Genomic DNA, 20,686 nt, shown 5'->3' on the forward strand with positions numbered 1-20,686 from the left:
CCCTAAATCACTGCCCCTCATCGAAGAGCACTTAAGCACTTAACTCTTTCAAACCACTTCTAGCATGAGATTTAGCACCATGCAGCCCAGAGGCATTGCTTCTGACAAGGTCATTGCATAAAGTTGTTACCAAGAGGAGGCTGCAGTAGGGAAAAGTTTCTCTAGGCAGACAACCTCCCTGAAGGTTAAACGAGGCAGGAACTGAAGTACCTATTCAGCACAGAGAAAGTGACCAATGAGCAAGGCCCATCCAAACGCAGAGAACCAGCCAGAGAGGAATCTGAGGGACGATCTCCGATCCCCGATCCCCGTGTCTCAGTCTAAGGACGCCTGCCTCTCTCCAAGGAAGCTGTCTATCACAAACCACCAACCACAAAGTGAGGAAATGAATCCCTATCACTAACACGCCCTCCCTAATAGTCTCCATTCCGAAGCGTCACCTGGCAGCCACCCTGAAACCATCTTGCCCCCAAGGAGCCCCTAGGGACCAAGAAACTCAACATTCTAAGGTCAGGACACATCACGAGTTTCGAGGAAGGAGTTTTCCTTCGTAATTGTGAGAGGAAAACCCTGCTTGTAAAATGTACAAAAAAGGATCATGCGAGCATTTGTTTACATCAATTATCAAAACACGCCCAGTTCAGGATGGTTTTGTCAGACTATAACTACATGGTTGATGAGAAACCACAGTAGGGGTTAGAGAAAGTCCACCATTTAGAAATGAACTTAGTGTGGACCCTACCTAAGGCTTAATATGGACTTGAAAGCAGTTTGACATATCTGCCTTCCACCTAATTGATCCACCTCATCTCCTGCTATATTGGCTTTTTACACCCTATGCTCAGCCATACTGAATTCCTGAAACTGTGCCCTTGAAGCATCATAGCTACCCATGCTGTTCTTCATGGAGATCTCAACCCCAATTTTTCCCCTACAAAATTCCTCCACAACTAATTTAGATTTCCTCTCCTCTGTGAAGCCATTTCCAACCCTGTACTCAGAATTCACGGCTCCCTACTTTTGACTTCTGCTTTGTTGTTCATTTATAGCTGTTTCAAACCTGATCTGTCTGTACATACGTGCTCCCACCACTATCACCACGTTTTGAACAATTCAGTGTCTGGAACCTTGTTTTACTACATGAAGAACAGAGTCACCCCAGCACAATGCTCCTTAAACAGAACAATGACTGCAAGGCAAAGGCTACTCAGATGGAGTTTGTGTTTATTTCAGCATTATGTATTCAATGAGGACGTCAACATTATATTTGCAGTATTAATATAAATTTAAGTAGGCTTTAACTTTTTAAAATAATCATCAACAGAACTACTTTCAGGCGAGGAAAATAGGTCCAGTGATTTCTTATTCTCAGACATTGTCTTATTGTTCATTTTCTCACCAAATTAATCCTCCTTGTCCCAAAGAAAATTAAGAGAGATATCCTTTATCTAAAAATTGGGGGATGAGTTACAAACATATGGTACATGCATATGTAGAATATATATGTACATACACTTTATGTATGTGTGTACATATCCAAAGTATTCTCCAGTTTTATAAATTTTTAGTTACAAGTCCTAAGAGGGATAGGAATCTACAGAGGCTACTTGTTAAATCTTATTTGGGAATTGCTAAAATAAAATGTTATCATATTTATCTAATAATAATAACAAGTACCATAAAAATATAACTCAGTCAAGAAATGGAATTCAGTGAAAGATTTAAATGTTCTTACAATTCACAGAGAACACAAATGGTAAAGAAAATCTGATGTCTATTCAGGTCCACTAAAGACTCAAAATTTTCAGTAAATTTACAGGTATAAGAGGATTTTACACTGAATAAAAGAACTATTCTGGAGAAATTTAAGTTCCAAAGTCACAAAATTAATCAACATATCAAAAATTAAGTTCAACACATTTCTCAACCCAAAGAATCCCATACAAGAAACTGATTCTAAAATTCTGATCAACACAGAAAAAAATAAGGAAAATAAAAATGAAAGACAGTACGGTCTAGTGAATAATAAGTGTTATATAAATGAAAGCAAATAAATCATTTCTTGCAATCATTTTCTAAAAATTCTAAAAGGAACAAGACAAGGGTTATTTTACTGTCAGGCTGCGCGGCAGCAGCAACAGGTTTTCCTGTTTTCATAAAGGAGGCAAGCTGCCCTCCCTCCACCTCCCAAACCATACTACACCACACCACACGGGCACAGCCTGCAACAGAGGAGCTGAGTTCTAAGGGATCCAGGTCGGCGAGCTGATGACCATGAGAAGGAATGAGACAGAAGTAAAGTTAAAACACAAAGGAGCATCGCTTCTCAGCCTTTTGGCTAAGATCAAGTGTAAAACACAAAGGAGCAACATAAACCTAAGACATGCCAAAAAGTCAACAGCATGAAGCTTCAGAGCGGTGCAAAAATGATTCTCCTGTCTCTCCCCCCAGAATACTCCGTTCCAACCAGATCTGCTCAGGTTCCAGGTCCTGAGAGGACCGCCGCTGAATGTGCCCACAGGCGGAGACCTCAGAATGTAAAGAAAATCCTCTAGGACTGCCTGCTGCTGATCTCCAGCAGCTGATTCCTCAGACGAGAATTAACACAGCCAGTCTGATAGGTCTCTTCTCAGACTTCTCTGCTTTAACTCAGTTTAACTCTCTAACTCTCTTTAAGGAAGGCTGGAGGAGCAGGTATGCAGGCACTGACGTCTCTAAGTAGAGCACATGGCCCGTTTCCTTGTTCCATTGGGAACGTTCCTATGATCACCCTTTGTTCTGGAGCTCAACTGTCCCTATTAAACTAGGACTTCCCTGCAGGACTAATTTCCACCCCGCCAGTCACAGGGGCCGCTGGAGATCCACGGTGTGGACCCATCACCACAGCAGGTCTAAGGGTCAAGCCAAAGAAGGAACCCTGTGCTACAGACCAGATACACCTTTGCTACGGGGATATAGCAACATCCCCTTTACCTACAGCGCTCACAAAATCCTATAAGCAGTCAGTCACAACGACAGCTGTCCTCCAACATCATAAACTGAGACCTAAGTGGGAACATGTCACATCTTTGTCAACACAGCCGCCTCTCACAAATGCTTCTGCCAGCTGCCCACAGATAACACCTCCAGCAGACTCTTCATGGCATCCCCACTGCCATAATAGCCACGCGCACGCAGAACCAGTCAGCCCAGGAGGGTCTGAAAAGTGAAAAGTGTCAAGGGACCAACAAAGACACACCCTGGCGCTCATGGGGACACCATGGAGTCGACGTCAATTATCCTTGGAGGGGGCAGATTCCATAAGGCGGCCAGCAGGTTGGCTTCTGCCAAATAAGCCTGCTTCCCCCAACAGCCCCGCCAGGAGGGCAGCGAGGACTCCGTGATGGGCTGGCCATCGGGGAACATCCAGGAGCCCAGGTGCCAGCCCTGGCCGGGGAGGGGCGGGTGCATGGAAGGAGGAGGGGATGATGGGCCGTCCTCTCTGCCACTGGGCCGCCCCCCACCCCAGGCCACCCCCCGCTCCGCCCCGCGCCCCCAGCTCTGGGAAGAGCTATCAGGATGCATTTCTGAGGCCACCTGGGCTCAGAGAACTGCCCATCCGCAGCTCGCATGGCTATCTCCCATGGAAGGCCCCGAGAGCAATGGGGACCTTGTAGGGAACTGCTCTCCAACTCCCCCAATCTCTAAAGTACTTTGTTAAAAAAAAAAATACTAAAATTGCTTTGCCTCCTGGCTGTTAGAGGAAAACTGAGCCTTCCTCCGACGGCACCGGCCGGCCAGCCACCCCCAGGAAGCGGGCTCCCAAGTGAGACAGATGCCGAGATACCAAGGCTGCCTTAGGACCAGCCTCCAGATTCCCAAGGTCCCACTTTCAGACATGCTCAGGCTAGATCCCGTCACCACCTTTGCACTGTTCCTCCCCTGGAGGGCAAAATTGATTGGACTTGCAAATAGTCAATTTTGAATTTTTACATCACAGAACCACCACGCGACCACGTTTCTAAAGCCCATTGTTGGGCAAATATCTCTATTTCTGTGCCATTCAAATTTAGCTTTTGCCTCACTAAGCTTGGACTATATATAGCACTGCCGAAAGCGAGCTGGAGCAGGCAGCAACCCATTTTTCAGCCAGTAGAGATGGACCACTGAGGCTGAAATGGTAGCTGGTCCCTCAATGATTTGGAAAATCAGGACACTGTTTTGCCTCACATAAGCCCCATAATTGGCTTCCGTGGCAGTTCAGATGGTAAAGAATCTGCCTGCAATGCAGGAGACCTGGGTTTGATCCCTGGGTCAGGAAGATCCCCTGGAGAAGGGAATAGATACCCACTCCAGTATTCTTGCCTGGGAAATAAAATGGGCAGAGGAGCCTGGCGGGCTACAGTCTATAGGGTCACAGAGGAGGACACAGCTAAGTGACTAGCACACTTTCAAGCTACATAATTGCTTCTGAGGACTTAGGGCTTCATAAAGGAAATTTTAAAATAATATTGATCTTTTCATTTCCTTACAAGTAACTTCTATTTACCAATTTAGACCCTTTAAGTTACACGTTAGCCTCTTGTATGAAAAAAAAAAAGTCCTTCACCAGCATTCACCTTTATGAAGGTTATAAAGGCAAGAATGTTCTTTAAGAATATGTGTCTGTTACAAAAAAAAAAAAAAAAAGAATATGTGTCTGCAACAAATAAAAACAGCAAAAAAACTTTTTCCATTTTGAAACTCTGAACACGTTTCTTGTATTAAAGAACCACCCCCCCAAAAGAGCTTGAATTGGAGGATAAAGAAAATATCAAATATACTTTAAAGCAGTTTTTAAAAAGATTTTTTTAATGTTTAATTTTTGTTAGTTTAAGGCAGCAAAAATACCAGCTCCAAGGTTCCCAGTTCAAAGACACCTCGAGGCCAGTAGTTTCAATTTCACCTGCGGTGATTGTTCAAAAACACAAATTTCCAAGCCCCACCCCTAGAGACTGCTGACTCAGAAAATCCAGGGTGGAGCCCAGGAATCTGTAGTATTTCAAAGTACCCCAAATAAAGCAAAATTCAACGGAGAAAAGAATTACTAAGTAGGGATTTTAATGCTAATGTTTCATCCTAAACCAGTCTCAGTGTAATCCTCACCCGGGGCACTCTGGGAAAACCGGCCGCCCCGGGGGCCAGCGTGCATCTCTGAGGGCCAGGGTGTGGCCGGGTCGTTTTTAACGGGCGTTCCAGGTAAATTTGGGAAACCCTAGGGTGGGAAAGTGCTCTTCACTTGAGAAAAACTGAGTTTCTATCATGGCTTTACTGAAACTAACACTGTGATCTGCACCAAAACCCAGGCATCCTCGTAGGGGTGTGAATCTCTCACACACCCAATTGCTCACAGGCTGATCACACGGCTGAAATAAGCCTGGGTACAATCAAGGAACATTAGAAGAAGCCAAGGCTGCCCAGCCCAGCAGAGGACCAACAGTTAGGTGAAGATCAGTGAATACAGCAGCACGTGACTCATGGTGATGACGTTTTACTTTGGGTAGAAGATTTCCAAAACAAGAGCAAAAAGGTAAGAAGGAAGACAAGAGGAGAACAGAGAAGGCTGGAGTCAATAAGATTTGTTGCTGTTTAGTTGCTCGGTTGACTCTTGCAATCCCATGGATTGCCCGCCAGATTTCTCCATCCTTGGGATTTTCCAGGAATAATGGAGTGGGTTGCCATTTTCTTCTCCAGGGGATATTCCCAACCCAGGGATCGAACCTGTACCTCCTGCGTCTATTGGCAGGCAGATTCTTTACCACTGAGCCGCCAGGGAAGACGATAAGATAAGCAAAAGCAATTTAAATGTCATGGGCATTGGGATACGTAAAACCATGGAGCTGGTACTTTTCCTGATCTACACTAGAAATATATTGATATACATACATATGTACGTATACACACACACACATATATATAAACTCAGATAAAACCTGGAAATAAAACAATTTAAAGCACTTCAAACCCAAACTCCTTGCTTTTACTTAGGTTAATTCAACCATAAAAAAATGATATAGATCTTAATTAAGAGGTTTGTAAAGTACTTAAGTTTGTCATTTTGTTGACATTTAAATGTAATTTCCTCTAAAAACTATTCTTAGGTATCAGCTAACTAAACTGAACTGTTGGTTTAGATTATTGTACTACCAGATAAGATAAAATTGGAGATAATACACAGGAGAGCAACACACTAGCTCAGAAATAGTCTATGCTCTTTTAACACTTACCCCTGAGGCTGCTGGTTGTGTGGTGGGGGAAGTATTTTTGCTGCAGTCATCTGCGTTAGAAGAGGTGGAAGTTGGAGTCATGGGAACAGAATTATTGCTATTACCTGCAACGGTCAAAATTAACCTCATAAATATACATATACTCTACTAAGGTTGGCAAATATTTTACAGTCAAACAGCATTTTCTTATATTTACCAGAGCAAGCTTTTGACTTATTTATGTTCTTAGGTTTTCGTTTCCTGGTTTGAATTCCCTCTTTTTTCATAGCAAGCGGTCGAGGCACCTAAAAATTTTTTCACATAGGCCATAAGTTTAATAAATATTATACTGCAGAAAAACCAAACTAACTAAAGCCTGAACGTCAGTACTGAAAGCCCTCATTTAAAAGAACCTGGCATAAATTTCAATCCAATTTTTATACACACTTCATAGATTCCAACTGCACAAAGACTACACTTTCCCCATCAAATGCAAAGATTCCTCCAGGAAAAAAAAATGGGGTGATTTGCCAGGTAGAATCTCTTCCCTCAACTTAATATTTATTGTTTTAAACAACTTCAATTACAGAGTGAAACCACTGAATTATGTATTTTTATTTCAAAGAGATCGTGAATTCTTCTTTCTACATATACCAAGGTAATTTTTCTTTTTAAAATTGGCATATTTTATAATATCTTGTGCTATGCTTAAAATGCAAAATCTTTTTAACTAGAGCTACCCAATATTATGACTCTTCTGTATAGATGTATTTGAGTGCATTCACATTTTTAAGCTATAAACTAGTTAGTGTGCATTTCTAGTAGGTTCCATGCTTTTTTCTTTTTAAGTGTACAGGTCTTTAAAATATACACTACTATATACAAAATAGATAACCAACAAAGACCTCCTGTACAGGGAACTGTACTTAACATTCTATAATAACTTAGGAGGGAAAAGAATCTGAAAAAGCATATACACATTCACATATGGGATCACTGAATCACTGTGCTGTACATCTGAAACAACATTATAAATCAACTAGATTTCAGCTTTTTTAAAAAAGATTACTACCATTGTATCAGTTCTAAAAATGCGTATTTCCACATTTTTGTATTTCTACAATCTGGATGTCTGACTATGGATGTGTGTGAGTTTAACTGGCAGCATTTTTTTTTTTGTTTCTTACCAGTATGATAATAGTTTCTAGTATAATTGACAGGCCCCCTAGATTCACAAACATGCATACACAAAAATCAGATCCTTCACCCCATGCCCTCTCCTTTGCTGATTTTTTTAAGCTGAAACTAAGTACAAACAAGACACTGCAGGTGTATACACAGAAGCGAAGTAGGTGGCGCACCCCATGGAGCTTCATGTAGAGTCCACACGCATTGCACACAGGCTCGCCCTCGGCGTTTCTGCGCCACAAAGTGGTGGTCGTGGTGTGACAGTTGGCACAGGACAATCCAAGCCGCCGGGAGGAAGGCTAGAAAGCAGCACAAGAGGGTGGACAGACATAAGTGCTTTTCACGTATACGCTACACACGTCCATGTGTCATGTCCCTGCCAGCAACAAGCATGTACCTGGTTATTATAAATAAGCAGTCCCTCTTGAGGCAAAAAAAAAAAAAAAAAAAAAAGAAAGAAAAAAAAAACCTTGATGTGTAATTAGGTTGACCTTCCTGGACCAAAGTGTGCTCCATCTAATACAGATCAATGGATCTGCCCCAGCTCATTAGCATAGATTAGAGCAGTCACAATACTGGCCAAGGCCTGCGCTCGCTCACTGTTGTTGTCAGGTCTGAGTGAAGAAATGCAGTCACAAGCTGCCTGCCAATGTGTTAGCGGCTTTGGGGCGTCTCTGCCTCATCTGAAAACTGAGATAACCAGGTCTATTTCTCAGATACGTGCAGAGGAATAAACCAGAAACTGTAGAAAAGCCTATATATATTAATAGAAATGAATTTTGGAAGATGCACAAAAATTTTGTACAGAAACATATTTTAATACATCTCATTAATGATCATCACGATCGCCTATTGCCTGAATTTTCTGTATTATCCATTCTCCAAAGGATAACCAAATTCTACAACACTGTGTTAGTGCTGGCCTTCTCTTGGTGATGCTGTTTTATTTGATTTACCCTGTCAGTATAGTACTTTTCCTCACGTGATGGTGGTGGTTTAGTCGACAAATCATGTAAACCTCTTGTAACACCATGGACGGTAGCCTGCCAGGCTCCTCTGTCCTTGGGATTCTCTAGGCAAGAATACTAGCGTGGGTTGCCTTTTCCTTCTCAGTACAAAGGGTTAAATTTATCAGAAGAGGTCAACTGTCTGTCACTCTGATTTTTGTCTCCTTTATACCCATAGCATCCTTATGTGGAGTTTATCTCCTCTGAACTATTATGTGTGAATTATAAAGAGGGACTTCTTAAGCTAGTCTAAGTTCCTACCTAGAATGACAAAAATCTAAATTTGCTTTTCAATTACCTAGATAGTCAACTTAAAAAATCTGTTATGACTTCAGTTTAAAAAAAAAAAAAAAAAAAAAAAAACCTATGGGGAAAATCCAGGGACCAAAACAAGTTGAAAGATATAGAATTAGGGAAGTTGGCCATGATGATTAATTTAAGAAAAGAAGTTATAAAGAGTACACGACAAAAACATAGATTGAGCATGTACTAACTATTCAGATTAAAAGACAGAGATTTTCAAAATCTTTGTTGGCAAAGTCAAAGCTAAAAATTGAATTTTGTTTTTACAACTCACGTCCTGTTATTGCTACAGCATACTCTTTACAGACAAGTTGTAAAACCAAAGAGACACTGGGAAGCCTCTTAGCACTGCCACATTTTTAAGAAGTCGGTGCTAAGAAAGAATCACTTTGACTTTTGGTGGAAACGAGTATGTTTGGCTGACAGAGCTACTTGGGAATTTGCTTTGTTAAAATAATGAAAACATGAAATCTTACACATCAGGGCTTCTTTTTTTTTTTTTTTTCTTTATCCTTAAAAGAAAATAATTTCCCAGAAGAGCACTCCTTTCTCTTCATAAATATGAAATAAGTAAATTAGCGACAGGAAATTTCATTTTATAAACAGGCCATTTATGATAGTTTGCAGTGGAATTTGGAGCCAATGTGAGGCAAACTTGTTATCAGAATTTGCCATTATAACAAAGAACTTTATGACTGTCAACTGCAGATCATAAGTGAAGCCAGTCTCCATAAACATGTGAAATGAAGGTGAGCAGGTTATAAAAGTTCCTTGTAACAAGCGATCTCAGTTATATTCATCACTGACAAGGAATTCAAGTTACACCATAAATCTCTTATTTTGCAATGTATTACAAGTTCAAATTCACCGTGATTGGTCCTGTACTGCTAGCTAAACAAACTTGGGTTCAACATTCTATGTCTGAGAACTAACTAGATCCAGCAAAACCATAAATAAGAAGCCCACGGGAGAACTAATTGATAGACACACCCTTCAATTGGTATCATTTATAACCCATTTACAAAGCACATTGTCGGACCTTGGTCACTGCCAAGACACCTGCCATACAGAAGGAAAACTAATAGATTCAGAGATGTTAAAAAAAAAAACTGGGTTTTGTGTTTCCTGTTATCAAATTTAAAATGCCACTAGAAACGAAATGGCTACTATTCTGCCAGTTTTTTGCTAAATCTTGAGAAAATGTTACCTTTCCAGGCTCAGCCAGGACTCTTTTCAATGTGCCTTTCCAAAAAAATAATAATCACTTTCATTGTTCATACACTGGCTAATGCATGAAAACAAGGAACTTCCTTGGAATATTTACCAGCAGTACTTTTTAAATATGATGCATGTAAGAAAAATGAAAACCAATGGGAGTCGGGCACAGAAGTTACGGATGCCCTTTGAAGCAGTCTAAGCTGTGGGTGACTAACAAGTTTAAGGCACATACACTCATTAAATTAACCCCGGCCACTTTATTTTAAATGCATTAAAAACAAAACAACCATAAAACTAATTGCTTCTCTTTAAGGTGGCAGACTCACATTGTGATGCAATTTCACTCTAATCTATTTAACACAAACAACATGTGTAGCATTTGTTCCTGCTAATTAGAGTATAACAATTAAATAAATTACTTGGATACTTAAGATGTCTGGCATCTAACTGTAAAATATTTTACTTTAAAAGGTATTAGAGTACCAGTACTTGGCTAAGCAAATGTTAGCCTTACAGTGGGGCGTGTGAAAGCTTTCATTTATTTTCTCTAATCAGGACAGCAGTAAATAGCCTTTCCTTCTTAAAAGCACAGGGGACAATAAGAGATTAATCCCTGAAGAAAATCAGAATTCCCACACTTTAAATCATAGTGAAATGTGTTGGGATGATGAAAATCTTCCACTTGAGAAAAATGTGCAGACTGCATTTTTTCCCCTCAAGTTCTATGATCAGTAGTTCTCTGAACAGCCAGATTTCAAAATAACAAAAGTTAGAGTAAATAAATTTTTCACTAGACTCAAGGACAATCCAAAGGACGGATGGAATTTGGAGCTAAAACTAGTCTGAAGAGGTGGAAGGGGCCCAGAGGTGGAAAGGACAGAGTCAAAGGGATTCAAGACAAGCCTGTGGGGACAAGAGGGCTGTGGGTTCCATTTTAACATCCATTTTACGGGATGTTACAGAGGAGCTAGGTCTCTTCAAGAATCGACTCCAAACCAGACAAGAGTCCACAGTGAAAAGAAGCCTTAACCTGACCTGGGGCTGTAGCCTCAGTTTTTCTCCCTGGAGGTTACTAACATTACTTATTCCTTGGATCTCCTTCCAAAACTATTTCAGTGCATTTGCAAGTACATCTAGAGATGTGTAAAGATAGGGGGTTGGTACTTTTTTTTTTAAGGCAGTAGCACACCACACCTTCCTTCCTTTTTTTTTTCTCTACATTTAAGGATGTCACTCCCCATGTGAATTTGAGCAGAGGGCTGCCTTCGTTCCCCTGTGGCTAGTTTCGGGACGATCTGCCCCGTTGGTTGCTTAAACTACGCGGGACCCCCAATTCGGGTCCGCTCCAGGCCGCAGGCACAGGTGCGGGCCGGGTCGGGCGGGGACCCGCTCCCCGCGGGCAGCGCGCGGCTCCCGGCCGGGCCGCGGGGGAGGGCGGCGCCCGCACTCACCACGCGCTTCTGCGGCTTGATGAGGGGCCGGCTGAGGCCGTTCATCTTGCTGTAGAGACCGCAGGCGTTGCACAGGTAGTGGCCGGTGCCGTCGCGTCGCCAGAGCGGCGTCTGGATGGAGCCGCAGTTCACGCACTCGCGGCTCTCGGGCAGGTCCTCCAGCAGGTCTGCGGGACGAGAGGCCGATGAGGTCCCGCCGCGCGCGCGCTTGCCGGCCCGACCCCGCGAAGCCCCCAACCCGCACCCAGAGTCCCCCGGGCCCGCTCCTGCGCCCTTCCCCGCCCGGCCTTTCTACTCGGCGGCCCGGCCGGGAGCCGGCTGTTGATGTCACCGCGCCCGATCTGTTGACCAATTATTTGTCCAATACTTCTGCACCCCTGGGCGCGCCCCGTGCAAAGCCCTGCAAAGTCCGGTGACAGAGCTGGAAGCCCGGCCCGGATCATCCGCCGTCCGTCTCCCCAAGGACCTCGGAGTTGAGATGAGCCGTGGGGAAGTCGGTGTGGGCCCCCTGACCTCTGCTTTCCCGCTGTTCCCAAGCTTTTCAAAACTGAAATCCATCATATTTACAATATACCGCTTGCCAAAACCCGAGCAAGCTTTGCAATATTAACAGTGATCGCTGACCCCAGCCCCCACCCGCAAATATCTCCACAAATATCCCGGGACATAACCAAGCTGTCTTCTTTTATCTCAAGTAATTTTTTGAAAGTATTTTCTATAACTACCACTCTTCCTTTTCCTCCATAAAGAACAGACAACTCAAATTAGAAATACTGTTCTTGAGCACTTTTGCCAATTAATTAATAATGACTCCTGGGGGGAAACGCAGTAGGAAATTTGTAAGAAAAGAGATGAATGTTAGTTTGATTTTCATGTCACTAAAATATTATGATTTTAAAATGGGTTAATTGCTACAGTCTACAAAATTTCTACAAGCGGTGGATACTGAATGGATTGAGAAAATTACCAGCACTGTTACAGTGCTAAATCAAAGTTTTTCTTACTTTCCTACACTAAAATTTCCAACTTATGTCATCTATTTAAATTAATATTTGTCATTTTACTGTTTGGTTAGTTTTCCAAAGTTCATAATTAACCTAAACCTGCTAACTTAAAAAAAAAAAAAGCCTTTAGAGTAAATGATTTTAACATTTATTACTTCCCCTTAAATCAGCTAAATATGAACAATTAACTAAAGTGAGATGGGTACTTATCAAGTACTTTTAAAATACTTTTAAAAATATTTCCTTTAAAATGACTGTTTAGAGTTATTTATATTACACAAAATTTAAATGTTACAATTTAGCTTTCTTCAAGGGGCATTTTGAATCAAATTTTAAAGTAAATAAACATTACACTTTAGAGTTTATTTGAAGACTGTGTTAGCAAACCTTTCTATTCTTTTTCTTTCTATTCATCAGTGGTTGGTTTATAGCTTGTGTCTATCATCAGCTTTTGTAAAGATATTTCAGTCTGATTTGAATGCACAAAAATCTTTAATTCAATTAATATTATTTTCCCTGCAAAACAAGTTTCCTTCCTCCTCGAGAAATAAATTTAAAAGAAACTAGCACCCCCCATAACCCCAGTTCAAAGTTGTCATGGGGATACTGCAACTTAGAACACATCACAAAGATTTATTCTTCTCCGCCCTAAAAGCCACTATTGACTACGGTAATCAGTAAAATGCTCAGGACTTCAAGGACACTGAAGTTAAACAAGGTATTTGTCTTTGTTGTTGACTTTAAAATGTTACCTATCAGAACCCCTCTCCATGGAGAAGTGGGGCATTCCCTGGAGAACCCAGCCCCATGCCTGGCCGCCTTCTTGCAGGCTGGGAACAATAAAGAAACTCCCAATAGAAGACTGTGAGCACCCCAGGTAAATCTCTTTGGTCAGCTGAAAACCCAGAGACAAAATGTAAAGCCCTGCTTGGATAAATAAAATTTAGGAAGTTTGCCTATTTTTAGTTAAGTAAAATCTACAGTTCCCATTCCCTCCATACTTATCCTGCTCCTCTTTCGGTAGCTTCGATTTTACAACCGAAATAAGCAAAATGCGACTTTTTATAAAGCACAAAATCTAACTGTGCTGGAAGCTCTCTCACCAACAGGCCCCCAGTAGGCCCCCTATTCATCCTAACTTGTCTGCTTTGGGTGCCCCGGGCAGTGACAAACTCTGGGGACAAGGGTGAAGTCATCCCCAGAATGAGAATGGAACCCAATTCAGCAGGAGCTTGGAAGCGCACTGGCCTCTGGGGACAGAGCTCACCCCCAGCCTCCCCACCACGCACCCACCAGCACCAGGGAGAGGTGAATACACCAGGTTTCCAGAGCACTCAACCACACCCCTGCCTTCGCACTGAGCCCTGCCATTCACTCAAATCAGTTAAAAGAGTGCCTCCATTTTTTTTTTTTTTTTAAATCAGATTGGAGAAGCAGAGAATCAGGGACCTGGGAGGAGAGGGGCTGGGGGTCAAGGTCTCTCTAGCAGGGGAATATCTGTGGGAACAAGCAAAATTAGGGTCATTCGTCTCCTCAGCTCCCAGACTGGCTTATTCTCAGCAGCTTCCCGCCTTCTTAAAAGACTATTTAAGTTTGGTGTTCCCAAACTCCTCTCCTTTAAAAAAAAAAAAAATCTGAATCTATACAAGACTTTTGTAACTTTGCAGCGTCCTACCCAGAAAGTGAAAAAAATAGTGAAAGGATAGACTACGTTTCAAATGAAATAACTTATAACTTGTCTGTAACTGCACCCAACCTCTCTAAAAGGGTTTTCTTCACAGAACCAATCAGTTTAACCATCCCCCAATCAGTTTAAACATCCCAAGGCAGAATGCCTTTTGGACTGCTGCTCTTCCTCTGTCCCGTGAAATACTGAAACGGGGCAAAGGGAAATGGAGGTCAGGCTAAGGTGTGTCCGCCAGGCCGGCAGAACTGCCCCCAACCCAATTCACACCACCTTTCAGATTCCCTGCTGGATTCCCGACCTGACAAGCGCCTCACACCCCAACCACCACCTCCTCCCCATCCTTTGAAGATCCTGTCTCCCAGTCTCTCTGCTCCCAGGAGCCAGACATGGGTCCCCATGCAGCAGCAAGGGTGACCTGGCTCTGTCCTCTCCAGCCTCCAAACCTCAACGGGGCCCCTCCCCGCCCCCACTCTACACACAGACCCACAGGCTGTAAAGATTTTCCACCCAAAGTTTCAGAGAGGGAGGTTCGAGTCAGATCCTTCACCTTCAGGCCACTGGTATTCCCAGACTGTCCCTGAGCACAAGGCTGGCTGTGCCTCACTTGACCCTCACTAATTAGGACCCCCAAAAGTCCTAAATGGAGGACCCCAGCCCTGGGGAGTGCGAGTCCCAAGTGGGATAACTTAGGCTGAAAGGCCTCCTTGTCTTTGCCACCTTCTGACACCCACAACACCCCTTAAAGAAGCAATGGGCCAAAAAAGTCTTTTTTTTGTCTTAGGAAACTGTCAAGTTATAGCAAACGCGTGAAATACAAAGACAGACCCCTGAATGCACGAAGAAGGATCCAGAACCCTGCGGCTGAGGAAAGAAGCCAAAACGCCTCTGTCGGGCCAGACAACAGTTCACACCCTCCTGCTTGAGCAGGACAAACGCTCTTCAAGACCGCGCATTTGCAGGAATTTTGACAACTTTTCCCAGCTCACTCCAAACTGCCCCCAGACACTGGAATGGAAAGCATGAGTGGGATTGGAAACTGAAAAATTATTGGCGTGCACTCTGGCGGAGGAATAGGTGTGGGTGCCGGCGTACCCCTGGTCCCAGCCTGGGGGTGGGGCGCAGACGGGAGCAGCAGCCCCAGACACCCTGCCTGTTGATGCCAAGCGAAAGGGCCCTTCCACCAGCTTTCCCTCGGGACAGTCACGAGGCTGACCTCTCTGCCTCCCCTCCCAGAGTGGCAGGGAGATGCCAACTAGGTCCTTTTTTCCACAGTGGAGCTTTTTTAAATAAAAACACTGTCCTTGAGAAAAACACTCAACTCCCGACCTTTGGAGAGGTGAATTGGGTACGACTCTATCTGAGAGGCTGACTGCCACGCTCAGCATTCACCTAAAGTCACCCTCCCAAATGGGAGTCCCGGGTGGAAACCCGGGAAAACTGAGGTCTGCGACCAGGCTCAGGCCCTGTCGAGTCCCTCCTGGGCTCACTGTTTCCAACGGCCCACTGCAGTCCCCGGCCTGAGGCGTACCGGCGCATCTAGTCTCTCTCGTGCAAAACAGAAGCACCATCGCAATGCGGCCGGACTCCGGGCACCCACACCAGGGAAGCCCCGGAAACAGGGTCCAGGTCGGAAAGCTGCTCCACACCCGCCTCGCGCCCTCCAACCCGCACGCCGCGGCGCGACCCTGCCCCTTACCTGTGCCGGGGCCGCGCGGCACCGGGAGCGGGGCTCCGGCGCGGCTCTGCAGGCTGTGCAGCACCGGGGTCTCGAAGGGTCCGGCGGGCCAGGCGGGCGTCAGCGGGGCCCCCACGTAGGGCGAGTAGGCGCTCGGGTGGTGGTGGTGATGGTGGTGGTACGTCCCGTTCAGCGGCCGCGCGGCCGACAGCGAGCCATACTGGTGCTCGCGGCCGCCCATGGCCGCTAGGCCGCCGCCGCCCCCGCTCACGCCGCCCGCGGCCCCACCGCCGGCCGCCGCATAGCCCCCGGGGTCCCGGGCCGCGCCGTTGGCCATGGGCGGGCTGGGCGAGTAGGGGAAGCGCGCCGAGACATGAGCCGCGGCCGAGCCGGCGCTGCCGGGCCCCGCCGCCCCGCCGGCTGCCGCGCCGCCTCCGCTGCCGTATGGGGGGCTGTCGGCCGACGCCTGGGGCCAGCCGGGGTGAGCGCCTGCGCCCCCCGCATGATTGGCGTGCCCGCCGCCCGCCCCTTGTAGGTACGGCAGGCCGGGCAGCATGGAGCTCACGCGCGTGGTGGGGACGTAGACCGGGGAGCTAGCGGCGGCCGCGGCTGCAGCGGCGGCGGCCGCCGAGTGCACGAAGCCACCGGGCGAGCCGTCGTAAGCTGCAGGCCCCTGGCTGGAGAGGGCGGCGAGGGTCTGGTACATCTCCTCCGGCTGCTCGGGCGAGAAAGGGCTCAGCTTGGCGCCGCGGCTGGACCACAGCAACTTGCTGGCGGTCGCGGCTTGGTCGAGGTCAGCGAAGAGCAGTAGGTCCTCCCAGCTCGACAGGGCGCCCGCGGGGCCCGAGATCCCCGGCGCCGAAGGTCCGTGGGGAGCCCCGAAGGGATGCGAGGCGTAGGGACTGAGCAGCAGCGAGCGGGCCGTGGGTCCCGCCGCCGCCTCCGTGTCGAGCTGCGGCGTCCTGCAGTTGCTGGCGCCGCCCGGGCCGCGCTCCCCACCCCGAGAGCAGCAGGAGGAAGAAGAGGAGGAGATGGGGGAAGGCGGCGTGGAGGGCTCCCGCGCTGGAAAGGCTCCGGAGTCGCTGGCGTCCGCAGGAGGCGCGGCCCCAAGGCGCTTCGGCAGGCACCAGCCGCCGTCAGTCAAGGCCATCCACGGTCCTGCGCCGCTGCAAACTGACTTTTAGCTCCTGAGACTAGATGGGGAGGGAGACAGGGTCGAAAAAGGAAATTTTAGGAAGGACTTATCAAAGGCGCGGGCTGCACCGCATCTCACCTCCACTCTTCTCTCCAGCTAGTGAGATTCCTCAAAAATCCCATTTTCTGGCCCGGGTTCCAGGGTGGGGAAGGAGAATGGAGCCTGCGCAACCGCCGCAGGGTCCTCCCAGGGCCAGGATACCCGCTCCTCCTCACCAGCAAGGCTTGTATCCCCTCTAGCTCCCCTCCCACCCCCGACGCAGCATCCTTCATCCGCGCGCGCCAGATCCCAGGGGTGCCTGGGAGACTGGCCGAGCTTTTCCTTCCGCCCCAAAGTGGCTCCCTCCGGGCCAATGGCACACACAAAGGAACTTTTTAAGGAGCTATGCGTGTCTGCGCCGCCTTATCCTGCCTCCGTACCGCGGTCGCTCGCCCGAAATGCCTCGGGGTGAGGGCTGCCCGAGTGAAAATCATTAGCGTAGGGAAGGCAACCTGTCCCCCGAAAACGAAACCGCCGCGTTCTCCTATTCGGGCTTTCCCAGAGCTTCCTGGACTGCGCTGACGAGACAGAACGCGAGCCCCGGAGTGAAATACAACCCAGCCTTGGGAAGGTGGGGCGCCAGGGCGGAGACCGGAGTCTCAGACCTTAGGGACACACAGGCTGTGCGGGATGTCCGCGGGGCCGGAATCCCCTGCCCACCCCCACGTCCCCGGCGCCACGCACCTTAGGTACCGCTTGCTTATGCAGCCGCCAGCGCGTGCGCTCATGCCGGCTGGGCCACGCCGGCCAGGCCACCCGGACCCACCCCGCGGTCATCCCCAGCCACGGAAAGGCCAAACCGTTCTGGAATCGGACGTCGCGGGGTGGAGCGGAGTGCAGAGAAAAGGAGGGGGAAATGCAAGGGGGGGTGGGGTGGGGTGGGGGGGACGTGAGACCGCCCCGGAGCCGAGGCCACCCCAAAGGGGAGAGCAGGAAGAATGACAGGGAGACTGGGAGGGGGTAGAGGAGGGAGGTGAACGCAGCCGGACTGGCCTTCTCGGGGCCGCTTCCTCAAATCGCTTCGGCTCATCGGAGATAACCATACTAAAATTAATACCCACACACAGACCCGGGCTAGATAGCAAGAAAGAATTCTCTGCCTGCCTGACTGCCGGCTCCCGCCCCTTTGCGCCAAGATAACTCTGAGATAAGGCTGAGCGCAGATAAGCGCTTCGGGGAGAGGAAAAGACACCAGAAGTTGGTCCGCGGTGTCCCGGGAACCTGGGAGCCTGCCGGGAATGGAGAAGGTAGACACCCCCGGAGCCAATCGCGGCCCGCATAGGGCCGGAGAGCCGAGGCCGAGGGGCCTGCGACTAGGGAGGGGAGGTGCAGAGGAGGAAAGAGGGGAGTTGGGGCAAGAGAGGAAACAGCCGAACCTCGGATGGGCGCTGCGCATGGAGAACAGCCGTGGCGGAGGGTGCTCCCGAGCGCGGAGAGAGGCCGAGGGCGCCGGCAGGCGAGCGCGAGTCCGGGGTCTGCGCGGTGCTGCTGGTGAATAAAAAGGAGAGAGGAGGCGCCTCTTACTGCTCTGCCGGAAAACTGCAGCCTGCGCTCCTGATTGGACTCACCGAGCCCTAAACAAACAGCGCTCGCCGAAGGGTGCCAGGCTGTGGGTCGGAACTGCGCTCTGCGAGCAGCTGGGCGCTGGAGGTGAAGAGGAGGAGGAGGGAGCGAGGGGAGGAGAGAAAAGAGGGTGGGGAGGGGACGCCGAGCGGCGGGGGGAGGGGAGCGCGCCGCCCCGGCAGACAATGAGCCCCGCGCAGCCTGCGGGTGTGGGCTGAGCCGCGAGCGCCGTCCTGGGAGCAGGAGGCCAGTCCGTCCAGGGGGCGCCGATCCCGGGGACGCCGGGGGAGGGGCGGAGGTGGCAGAACGCCTGATCTGGCGGGCGACCCACACCCATTCCTCCGCCCTCCGTTACACGCGCGCTCAAGGGGGCGGGCTGGGGGGAGGGGAGGGCGATGGCGCGGGAGGAGTTGACCATGCACAACCCCACGCAGCCACCGCAGCCGGAGCGACGCGCCAGCTCCGGGGTCAGCGCTCCCCCCTAATAAGAGGGGGACCATGCTTTCCTCCGCCGGCCTTCCCCTCTCCTCTCGACCCAGTAAATGAGCTTTTTTGCTCCACAGTTGTGTGTGACCGACCTTAAACTCTCCCGATCTCTTCTCGAGACTCTGGGGCTCAGGTCGTGGTGGCCGTCGGGGGTCTCGTCTCCTGGGATCTAGGAAAGAAAGAACTCGAGTGTCCAGCTCCCTATCTCTGTCCTACTAAATGTGCTAAATTCCTGGGAGGTTTCGGGGGGTTCCCATCTGCACTCCCCAGCTAACCTGAAACTTTCAATTCGGGGTCACTGTGCACGAAAGGTTAGTCCATGAAGCGCGCAGAGTGGAAAGGGGTTTCCACGCCAGTCGCGCCCGGAGGTGCTCTCCGAGTTTGGGTGTCCTATTTGCTCTGAACTTTCCCTGGAGAACTTCAGGTAAGTCTCAGATAAGTCGTTGGCAAGAGGAGGGGGTCACCTTCCCCGATCCCAGGGAGAAATACCTCTTCCCCACGCCCCCGCCTTCACATACACACCCCTTCTTCGCTCCCTCCAAATGGTTATCACAACTGTGTACAAACTGATACGGTCCTTGGCCGGCAGAGGGGCTGGAAATGAACGTCGCGGGGTTATCAGCGCCGATCTGTCAGCAGGGCGTCGCGGGGCCGCAGGTTCGTCCTCGGCAGGGGCCGTGATGTATGTCTCGCTCCCTTTCACTCGCAAAAAGGATTTTTCCCAACAGATGTGACCTCGGGAGGCTGTCGAGAGAGAGAAAGAGAGAGAGAGAGAGAAGGAGAGAAAGAGAGAGTTTTAACTAGGGCAAGAGGAGTTGTTTTGTGGGAATGGATTTTTACACTTTTTTTTTTTTCAGGTAAATCGAAGTAAATGATTTTCTAAAGGTCAGTCTCCCTGAAGTGTGTGTGTGTGTGTTTGTGTATATGTGTGTGTGTGTTTCCAGCTGGGGAAGGGAGAGGCGCCTTAGCAGAGTGGAACCAAGTTAGGTAGAGGCTTAGTAAAATAGAGTTTCTAGAGATCATGAGACCTCCTGGCTAAATATATGTTTCCTCTGGATGTAACTGTGAACCTGTGGGTCCTAGCGGACGAGGGGACAGGGCCTGGTAGCCCAAGGGAGGAGGGAACCGAATGGAGAAAGTCGGCGATTCTTTCCCGCCCCCCCCCCCCCATTCTTCATTGTAAATTGCTGCTAAACACTTCTGAATTTCAAATTGCTACCGAGAAGGTCCATAAACCGTTCTCATCCAATTTAGTCACTTTTATTACATTCCTCTTTGCCTCCCCCATCACTGCGCGGCTCCCAGTTTCAGCGCGGCCGCAAGTCCTGAAGACTGAAGGCAGAAAACTCTGGAAAGGAGACTAGGGACTGGAGCAGGATCCAGGGGCTTTAAATTTTAACCTGGGTTCGATCGAATGCATCTACCCGAACAGATAACCCGGCGTCCACCGTCCGCTTAGCTCCTACCAGGGCTTCCAATGCCTTTCTTTTTTCTTTTTCTAACCTGAGTTCCGACCTAATTTTTACTCAGACTGTTTTGCAAAAGCTCATCTGTAAGCCGTTACAGAACGGTTGTGGGCATTTGATTTTCTCTGAATCCAAGGGTTCTTAAATGTTTCTGAGGTCTATTCTCAAAAGCAAAGTTTT

General features: G+C 48.1%; 1 protein-coding gene across 2 annotated transcripts in view; it reads right to left on the bottom strand.

Moving 5' to 3' along the window:
* The window catches only part of GATA6 (GATA binding protein 6), a 31,998-nt gene extending 13,473 nt beyond the window's left edge, over positions 1-18,525 (bottom strand). Inside the window, exons 1-6 of one of the 2 annotated variants that reach the window (XM_065935145.1) lie at positions 18,368-18,525; positions 15,779-16,950; positions 11,392-11,558; positions 7,586-7,711; positions 6,442-6,529; positions 6,246-6,349 (exon numbers count right to left, since the gene is read on the bottom strand). In XM_065935145.1, coding sequence (XP_065791217.1) covers positions 6,246-6,349; positions 6,442-6,529; positions 7,586-7,711; positions 11,392-11,558; positions 15,779-16,907 — 1,614 coding nt within the window. In that variant the 5' untranslated portion in view covers positions 16,908-16,950; positions 18,368-18,525. Of the gene's footprint in view, positions 1-6,245; positions 6,350-6,441; positions 6,530-7,585; positions 7,712-11,391; positions 11,559-15,778; positions 16,951-17,371; positions 17,496-18,367 lie in introns of those variants that run through there. The other variant, XM_065935146.1, reaches the window with a different exon arrangement.
* Between the last annotated feature and the right edge of the window lie 2,161 nt (positions 18,526-20,686).

This window comes from Muntiacus reevesi, chromosome 4 (genome assembly GCF_963930625.1).
Source record: "Muntiacus reevesi chromosome 4, mMunRee1.1, whole genome shotgun sequence".
In the NCBI taxonomy this organism is placed as follows: domain Eukaryota; kingdom Metazoa; phylum Chordata; class Mammalia; order Artiodactyla; family Cervidae; genus Muntiacus; species Muntiacus reevesi.